The 9,314-nt window shown below is 47.8% G+C and overlaps 2 protein-coding genes across 2 annotated transcripts in view; one reads left to right on the forward strand and one right to left on the reverse strand.

The window, feature by feature from the left end:
- The first annotated feature begins 619 nt into the window (after window positions 1-619).
- LOC135817687 (uncharacterized) lies at window positions 620-4,551 on the forward strand. The gene is made up of 2 exons (XM_065330917.1): window positions 620-909; window positions 2,856-4,551. Exons 1-2 carry the CDS (start codon window positions 854-856, stop codon window positions 4,198-4,200), a joined length of 1,401 nt encoding a protein of 466 aa, XP_065186989.1. The 5' UTR covers window positions 620-853; the 3' UTR covers window positions 4,201-4,551.
- Window positions 4,552-5,175: 624 nt separating this feature from the next.
- LOC135817686 (kinesin-like protein KIF3A) overlaps window positions 5,176-9,314 on the reverse strand; it is a 15,054-nt gene continuing 10,915 nt past the window's right edge. Inside the window, exons 16-18 of the mRNA XM_065330916.1 lie at window positions 8,073-8,126; window positions 7,699-7,776; window positions 5,176-5,746 (exon numbers count right to left, since the gene is read on the reverse strand). Of these exons, the coding sequence (XP_065186988.1) occupies window positions 5,624-5,746; window positions 7,699-7,776; window positions 8,073-8,126 (255 nt within the window). The 3' untranslated portion in view covers window positions 5,176-5,623. The remainder of the gene's footprint in view (window positions 5,747-7,698; window positions 7,777-8,072; window positions 8,127-9,314) is intronic.

A 9,314-nucleotide genomic window follows, 5' to 3' on the forward strand; every position in this document is an offset into this window, starting at 1 on the left:
GTACTAAGTTGTAGTGTAGGTTCCTTCGCCATTATTGCATTATTATTGCCCGGCGACGAAAGACAAGCAGTGGGTGTGTCTGACAGTGACACTTGGACTTTGGCCTTTCATGCAGTGATTGTGTAAGACACGCCATGGCAGCTGTGAGAACCGTCAGGCGTCACCGAGCTTGTGTAGATCTACAAGTAATACTAATAGTTGATAACTGACAACACTACATTCTACAACAGCACTAGTAGTACTGTTGTAGAATGTAGTGTTGTCATAATCAAGTTACTACTAGTACTGTACTAGTGCCGCAGGGTTGTACTTGTAGACCATGCATGGTAGACATGGACTCTCGTTACCTTAGTTTAGGTAGGATCTCTGGTAGACAACACGCCGGCTCCCGCCTCCAGTTGGCCGTGCGTGGGCACAAGGGCAGAGCCACTTCACTTCACTGCACTTCACTTCACTGTCTTCAGAAGTAACAAATAGTTCAGTCTTCTGCTGGACTTGCAGCACAGCGAACGCAGTCAGTACAGTCACATGCACAGTCATTATTACCTGATCACAGTCAGTACTGCAGTGCAGTCTCCAGCAGCCTGGCCAGCACTACACAGGGCAGTGCTACTGCTAGTGAAGGACAGGGATCTTTCTTGGTTTACCGGCTGCATTGAAGTGAAGTAAGTTAGTGACTAGCTTTGTGGTGCGTCAGAACACACTTGCCTTGAGGGCCAAGAATATCCAGTCGTTTCGCTTGGCTGTCGACAGTGCCGGAACCTCTTTCCTACAAACTACTACTACTAGGCTAGTACTACTACTAGCTCTCAGACAACTAGTAACGGCGACGGCGAGCAGATATCTGTCAAAGATGTCGTTTCCTGATTGCAACAGCTGGCTATGCACATGCGGAAAGTGCAACTGTGGGTAAGGAACTTACGATAGTACATGTACCGGTACATGATTGTGTCGTGGGTCTTCGTCGGTCTGCAGCTTCTGCATGTCGCCTGCAGGTTCTACAATGCACGTCTGTAGTTCTCCACTGTTATTGCGATATTGCTCCTTCTGTTCCTTCTGCATTTTCATCTTGTGAACTTCCACTTTAAAGGGGAAGTTAAGGCAAAAATTAAAATTTCACCAGTTGTAGTCTTCGGGGTGCTGAGTCGAATGGTCTTGGTCCGAGGAAGCTGAGACGCTCCCTTCCTACTTGAATCCCAATCGAACTCGCGCACTTCCACCGAAACTGGGTGACTGCGCCCTACTAGATGGGGATTTGTATGCAAAATGTCACTAAAAGCGCCATTTCGTTCTTATAAAAGCACGGATGACCGCGATTGGCCCATATGTTGTAGTCTTTGGGACGCTGAGTCGACTGGTTTTGGTCTGAAAAGGCTGCGATGCAGCGTTCCTCCTTTATTCCCAATCGAACATGGTTGAAGAAGCGGTCACGTGGTCCTGGGTGCCCAAATCACCTGGTCACCACGCCAGCAGGTGACAACTTTCACACCAAGGTTCAACTCGGGTTCAACTCGAGTGACAGGACTGCACCCAAAAAAGGTCAAACAGGCTAGTAAGTTGTACCCTGCAGGCACGGTGACCAGGTGACTGGTGTACGCAGGAGCACGTGACCGCTTCTTCGACCATGTTCGATTGGGAATAAAGGAGGAACGCCGCATCGCAGCCTTTTCGGACCAAAACCAGTCGACTCAGCGTCCCAAAGACTACAACATATGGGCCAATCGCGGTCATCCGTGCTTTTATAAGAACGAAATGGCGCTTTTAGTGACATTTTGCATACAAATCCCCATCTAGTAGGGCGCAGTCACCCAGTTTCGGTGGAAGTGCGCGAGTTCGATTGGGATTCAAGTAGGAAGGGAGCGTCTCAGCTTCCTCGGACCACGACCATTCGACTCAGCACCCCGAAGACTACAACTGGTGAAATTTTAATTTTTGCCTTAACTTCCCCTTTAACCAGTGGCAGTGGCAGGTAACGACCGTCACGTCACCAACTCAGGCGTTTGTAGCCTTGACCGTGTTGACTGCATGCACTATGCTATGGATTATTGTTTGTGCTTGGATTGAACGGCACACACACATAACAGTGACAGACTCAGAACTGATGTGACAACCAGGGAAGGCGGCCAACACTCTGAAAATCCAGTGACAGATGGATGCAGCGTCTGGTGAGGGTGAGAGGATACGTACCAACCACTGGTACCTTCCTAAGGGTGTGCGGACACCACTGTAGCCACTTCATGATACACCACTACCCCAAAACGGTCTCTCGGCTACAAATTCTTCCAAAAATAATTTTAAAATTGAAAGATGTTCCTGAAGATGGGGCTGGCCCGAAAATTTGGATTTCATTTAATTAATTAATTTTGGAAGCATTTGTAGCCGAGAGACCATTTTGGTTAGTGGTGTACACTGAACTGTGTGAAACCACTGGCACAAGTGCCAAAACCCCATTAGCATCCATGTACCCTTGTGCCTGGCCACAAGTTCCCAGTTGACTGTGGGTAGCAGCAGGGTTGGAAAATCCGCTCCCAAGCAGGACTTGAGCCAGATATCAGTCAGAGCGGTTGGTAGGGCCTGGGCCTTGGCTTGTGTTAGCATATGAGCTGTCAGGACATACGGTCGTAGAGGCCAATTCCTTGCCAAGTGGTTTCTGCTTTTAGCCATGAGCCGTATGCATGGTCCTCTCTGACTTGTGATAAGCCGTAAAAGGCGTTATTGACTTATTGTCGAATAGAGTATGAACGGGTTTGTAGTACGGTTCCAAGATCTGAACGGTGTGCTTGTGTGTTGATGCGTGTGTGTGTGTGTGTGTGTGTGTGTTTGTGTGTGTGTTTGTATTCACACACTCTTCACAGTCTGCACCCATGTGCTATTCACAAGAAAGGAGCCAGGCAGAGAGATGGGCTGGGCCAGTCGCAATACAATACAACATATGTAGCCGCTCCCGCAGGGGACACCCGGCGCATCACCAAGTGTCCAGTCTTGGTCAACAGGAGGCCATCTGAGTATACGGAAAAATATCTTGTGAGCACGAAGCAGAGGGACTACATCAACCATTGCCAGCCCAAGCCAAATATGGTGAAGAAACCCGACGTGTACGAGCCACCGACGGACAAACCGGAGAGCCTCACCTCGTACGGCCAAAACTTTATCGGCCTGCAGGGTCCTAGGGCACAGAATATGCGTCCTCCAACGGAATACTCCACCAAGGGCCCAATGCTACTGAACACAACCAACCGAGAAGAGTTCAGACCTTGGGATAAGTCCAAGCCGGCCATGATCTTCAGAGATCCCACACCACGCAAGTTCTTCGATGGCAACTTCTTGGGCTTGTCCACCAATCAGAGTGACTTCAATGCAGAGCAGGCTAAGCTAGGTAGGCCGTCAACGATGTGTCGTATCCAGGAGACGGCGATTCGTTCCACGGATCCGATGGAACATACGACAACAATGAGAGAAGCGTTCACCCACCGGGGCTATGAGCCCAGCCACATAGCCCACAAAAATGTCAAGAAGAACGCACCACAGCAGTCCGATATCCCAATGAACCTGATGACACAGTACGAGTCCTCTCATCCCCAGGCGCAGCCATTTCAGAGGCGACGCAACGCCGTCCCGCCGTTCCCGGATTTGATTAACCTGAAACTCGACGACGAAGTCCGATTGGAGACGGAGAACCGCTCAAAGTACTTGCTGCACAGCACCAAACCGGCTACACGGTGTAAACCGAATGAAACTAAACACACCGTAGATACACCGTTCAACGAGACCACAACTAACCTAACTCAATTCGCCAACAGAGGACCTCCTGAGCCGGCCAAGTCGCTTCGGCCTCCAACTAACACCAAGCAGAGAGGCGAAGTTCACCTGAAGACGACCCATCAGGACGAGTTCACTGCAAAGACAACCAGGCCACGCACACGGCATGGTAACCACCGTGACACCAGTCTCCGTCAACCTGGGAATTTCACCGGCCTGAGCACGTTCAACAGTGACTATCTTAACTACGGCTCCAGGGCAAAGCCAGCGGAAGCGGTCAAGCCACTCGATCAGCGGTTCACTAGCCCCAAGGGTGCGAATCAAGTCCCGGGTGTTGTTGGTGTGCCCACCTACAGGAGTATGTACACAAAGAAACCATCCCAGCGGCTTTGTCCAGCTGCACTAGTACCAGTAGCTGGAACAATTCCCTGGCGCTATTGACCAGTGGCCAGGAGAAGAGGGAAGTTGGTTGGAAAACTCTACGAAAAGCACTGTACTGGTACACACATACCGCCGGTATTCATGTAAATAAATAATATACATGCATGGAACTACTAATTGCATACATGTAATGATGTGCGCATCACATCTGCACATGACATCTGTACATAACGTCTGCACATACATTCTGTGTATGCATAACACATGCACATAATTCCATACATAAAACGCGGACATTGATTTTTTCTCCATGCCACCACTAGCCCAGATAGCAGATATGTGGCCGGAAACTATTACAAACTGGCTGCTGCTTTTCGCGCTTGGCACGTGAGGCAATCTAATAAAGCATAAGACAGAACAGTGTATATTGGATGACCATGGTACATGTCTCGCCGTATGATGCTCTCACAGAATATATTTCCTAAGCACTGCCGTCTCATGTTGCATTTTCTCTTTCTTGCAATTCGTCACAGTTGGTGGCAGTTTACCAGAGTTGCTAACCTTTAGATCAGCCAAGGCATTGCTGCCACTTTCTCTCCTCACCATGCACAGCACCGAATACTAATGATATCAGTAATGTTATCTGCTCATCATCCACAACACACGAGCACAGCTGAAGTAGTTCAGTAGACCGTGAACCCGTGACACAACATTTGTTCAACATTATTATAATTGTAGGCCCTATCCCTCTTCTTTCTTCATTTCCAGGCCCGCCATCGGTAGGTGTTTCCGTCACTCTATGCTTTAGTCGCAGCAAGAGACCAGTACGGCAATGCTACTGTCTGCGCATACCATATTAGGCTCTCCTTCATTGGGTGACGCCTTCTCGTAGTCACGATTCACAAAATATGTTTTTTTTCTCTCGCACAGACTATTAATTTTCATGAAAGTAATTGTCAATCTCAAGACAACAAACAGACTATGCATGACAGGTGTGTCTGCAGGATGATGTAATGCATGAGCCCATAAGAGAGCTTTTCAAGTATAATTATTATAATAACAGTCATTTTGTGGTAACCACTCATTATCTTAAGCCACATGACAAAGTAGTATGATTTCATGATGTCATCAGTAAGCATGTCACGCCAACCCCTTGTCAAATAGCAGCAGCACTGTTTCATCAACACATAACATACGTGCATGCGAGCATGTACCTTTACACAGACGGCGTACATACACAGTTTAGTTACACACATGCAAACATGCGAGCATGTACCCACAGAGACGGCGCACCGTGACTGCACAGGTTTAGACACATGCAAACATGCGAGCATGTACCCACAGAGACGGCGCACCGTGACTGCACAGTTTTAGACACATGCAAACATGAGAGCATCTACCCACAGAGACGGCGCACCGTGACTGCACAGTTTTACACACATGCAGACACGCATGCTGGTGGTGACCGACATGCAGACGACGCTCAGCGCTTTCCTCTTCTCGACGTAGCAGCGCTGCCAGCCTTGTTACCACCGGTCTGCTGCTTGGACTTGATTGACTTTGGATATTCCAGATAAATGGCATCTGTGTAAGGCCACGGTGATATCTACAGGCAAGCACAGCGTGTAAACAGAGAAACATCTTATAGCACATGTATACCGTATTTTCTGGAGTGCAGTCAACTTTGCTAAAAACGACTGCGGATATAACGACAATCCGCGAATAACGACAGAATTTTCATGCCCAGAGCAAAGTCCCATCCAACTGTAACACATATAATTAGACTTCGGGTATAACGACACTTTTCTGATGCCCCACCGGGTGTCGTCATAAGCGAAGTTGACTGTATAAGCCGCACATCTATCCCATTTACCATTGCTAATTCGGCCATTGTAGGGGTGATTTACCAGTGTTCAATGTTCGGCTTTTACTTGGAAAATACAGTAAGCGATAAAAAATCACTGATACCAATGAGGGCTGCACTCTCCAGAACACTGTGTATTGAGCAGAGAGTGTTTATTGATAGCTTGCATGCCGTCCTACCGGTAGGACCACGGGTCCTACCGGTAGGACCCAAGAAATCGCGCTGCAAAAGTGCTTTTGGTTGAGAAATTTCTTGAAACAATTGTTGAGATGAGGTCTTTGTCAGGCAAAGTAATGGCGCAAAATGCAAGACTATGTCCAGTGCATTGCATACGCGCAATTTTATCAATTGTCAAAATGGCCGCACATACTCCTGTCGGAGCGCTAGCAACTCTGTCCAAAGTGAATTTTGACCATGGCACATCAATCGTGGTGAGGTACTAATGTTTTTGTTAGTCTGCCAAGGCAGTGGAATGCATAATTCCATACACCGTTTCCATGGTTACCATTTGCTGTTACCATGGAATTTCGTACTATGCTTTGTGCGATCAAGTCTATAATTTGTGGACTCCTTCATTAGCCCCTGAGCAACAGTTTAGGGTCAAGTTTTAGGTCAATGTTAGAACAGAGGCCATGCAGCATGTCTGTGTATGATGGTCCTACCGGTAGGTCCTACCGGTAGGACCGAGGTCTATGCAAGCTATGATTATAGCTTTGTCGCAAGTTGCCGACTGGAAGGGTATGAATGGATGGACTTCTTGCGTGCTCTATATGGCAGTCGTGGGTCAGTCAAGTGTCTAGTAAAGTCGGCAGGAAAAGCGTGAGCTCCGATGTAGAGAGCAGCACCTCTAATATCGCCAAATTCGCTCCACATCAATCAATGTCCGCTGTCTTCAATTGTCTACCTGTGAAGGCAGTGTGTGGTGGGTGTATGCAGCATATGCCCCTCAGTGCAGATATTCCAGTGCTAGATGGAGCTGTGCATAATCCACAATCCGGCACAGCATGTCGCATCGTACTGCACTTGACAGCCTAGATGAAGTGTCACGGTGAAGGGGGGGGGGGGGGGGGGGGGAGATCAGCAATACTGTCCTTCCTACATCACCCCAATCCCAAAGCTCAGTAACGTTACCTACACAAACCAGATCCCCCAGCTCATTAGCTACACAAACCCGAGCCCACATGTTGATAGCTGTAATGCTGTGGTCACCTCTCACGCAGAGTAAGTCATTGTACTGCGCTTTTGCTCCAGGACTTCGCATACACCAGACCATGCAGTGCAACTACATGTACATGTACACGTAGTTGTTGTTATAACTCAGCTCTAGGATACTACTAGTCAGGTTTATACTGATTAGAGACTGAATGCATTGTGTGGACTATTTCCCGGTTTGAAACACCCATTGTGATGTGAAGACTTTCAGCACCATGATCAACAACACTATGCGGGAGGGGCGTCGGAAGGTATTCTAATGTCACGGGTACGGTCAGCCATCTGAAGTACAATCTACTCGTGGTGTTGGGTGGCTCCTCTGAAAAAAATCGAAATCTAGAGCCCAGATGAGTGCATTTTATTGATTCACTGGGTACGTGGAACAAAGCGTGGTATGGTCAATACCATAGTGACCGTAGCGTGTACGACGCCCCTGCAGTATGTACTGAGCTTTGCAGGCAGCAGTCCGACTTGCTACTTACTTCATCAACAGTCTTGGCTGGTTTCGGCGTTGGAGAGTTTGCACCGATGATGTTGACTCCAGTGTGCGCAATGCCATGCTGCCACAAACAAACACAACGGAACGCAAGCCTTTTTAAAAGCACATGTTGCAGAAATGAAATACAACAGTCTAGAATCAGGCTGATGTGAGTAGGGATGGGGGGGGGGGGGCATAAATGTGTGGTACAGTAACAAGAAATCCTTCATTAGCACTCAATGTGTTATGGTGTACGGGGATACAGTGAACATTCATTAGCACTCAATGTGTTATGGTGTACGGGGATACAGTGAACATTCATGAGCACCATTAGCCATCCAGCTAGGTACTGAGCTACCAGTATGTACTAGCACTTACCAATTGCCAATCACCGAGTTGCTCACTCCACGCCACATTTTCCTCAATGATTTTCTAAACCGATGCAGAGGCAAGAAGAAGAGGTGGATGGACACGAAGCACACAATACAACCGTGTTACTTGAAACTTCAGAACACATGCTTTACCAAGCACAGCATATAATACTAGGTGCAGCTGCTAATACCTTTGAAAATAAAAGCCACACAAGAGAGAGAGAGAGAGAGAGAGAGAGGGGAAGCTGTGTTGCAACTCCCAGTTTCCACGTGACCTCGGAGTTGCAACACAGCTTCCCCTCTCTCTCTTGCGTGGAAGACTCTGCCCTATATGGGTATTTTAAAGCACACTTCGGAGAGTGGAGCACGCTACTTGATTACGTCAAATATACAAGCCTGCGGTATTCTATGTGCTTCAATCCCACTAGGTCAGGACAGCTGGTGTGCTAGGTTAGGTGGTTCAGCGAGGGTTCTACTTAAAAGAGGCCACACAATGCAACAGGTACTGAGTCAGGGGCCATACATAACATGTTCAACGCTGTGCGTGCAGCAAGGGCACAGAGGCTGGTGACCTCATCCCATTTGCGGCTAGCCCACTGTGTTGACTATCAACCAAAAAAGCGAAACCTTGGGGCACAGTGGAGCCGGTCAAGATCATTGACACACAGGCAAAAGGGCCGAGGAGGGGTTAATTAATCACAACACCGAGTGCTACCACTAGTTGCAGTTACAGCTACTGTCTCTGGCAATGTTACTCCACCATTGGGGGTTTCAGTGGACCACGTGACATTCGATGCTGCTGTAATACTCATTAGGCCTAGCCCAAATTTGCCGGCAATGCTTCCAGCAAAATATCGAAATTTCCCACGAAAAGAAATTGCTGGCAAATTCCGAGCAAAATATCGAATTTACGGAGGATTCGGGTGTGTTTTGGCAATTTTACTCTAATTTTTTTGGTTTCATTGGGCCAAAGTTGTGCTAAAATAGCTTGTGTAGGTTGTCAGGGGTACATAAATTTGAAATGATGCTACAAAATCCGTAATACTGACACCATTTTCAGTTTTGCGTCCTCATCAGAGTCACCAAACACTTTTACCAAAGTAGACGGTTCATTCGAAGGCATTTTTGCTACAAAGCAGGAGCAAAACGGAGCAAAATATCGGAAACGAAAGGCACTGCCTTGCAAATACGGAAAGTGCTCGGGCAAAATTTTCAGGCAAAATATCGAGGTGCCCCGAGCAAATTTGGG

The sequence above is a fragment of the Sycon ciliatum genome, chromosome 5, assembly GCF_964019385.1.
Source record: "Sycon ciliatum chromosome 5, ocSycCili1.1, whole genome shotgun sequence".
Classification (NCBI taxonomy): domain Eukaryota; kingdom Metazoa; phylum Porifera; class Calcarea; order Leucosolenida; family Sycettidae; genus Sycon; species Sycon ciliatum.

Excerpts from the sequence above, each read along its gene's own strand:
- LOC135817687 (XM_065330917.1), top strand. The coding sequence starts at position 854 with ATGTCGTTTCCTGATTGCAACAGCTGGCTATGCACATGCGGAAAGTGC. Across the intron at positions 910-2,855 it reads TGCGGAAAGTGCAACTGTGG|TCTGCACCCATGTGCTATTC; the intron begins GTAAGGAACTTA and ends CACTCTTCACAG.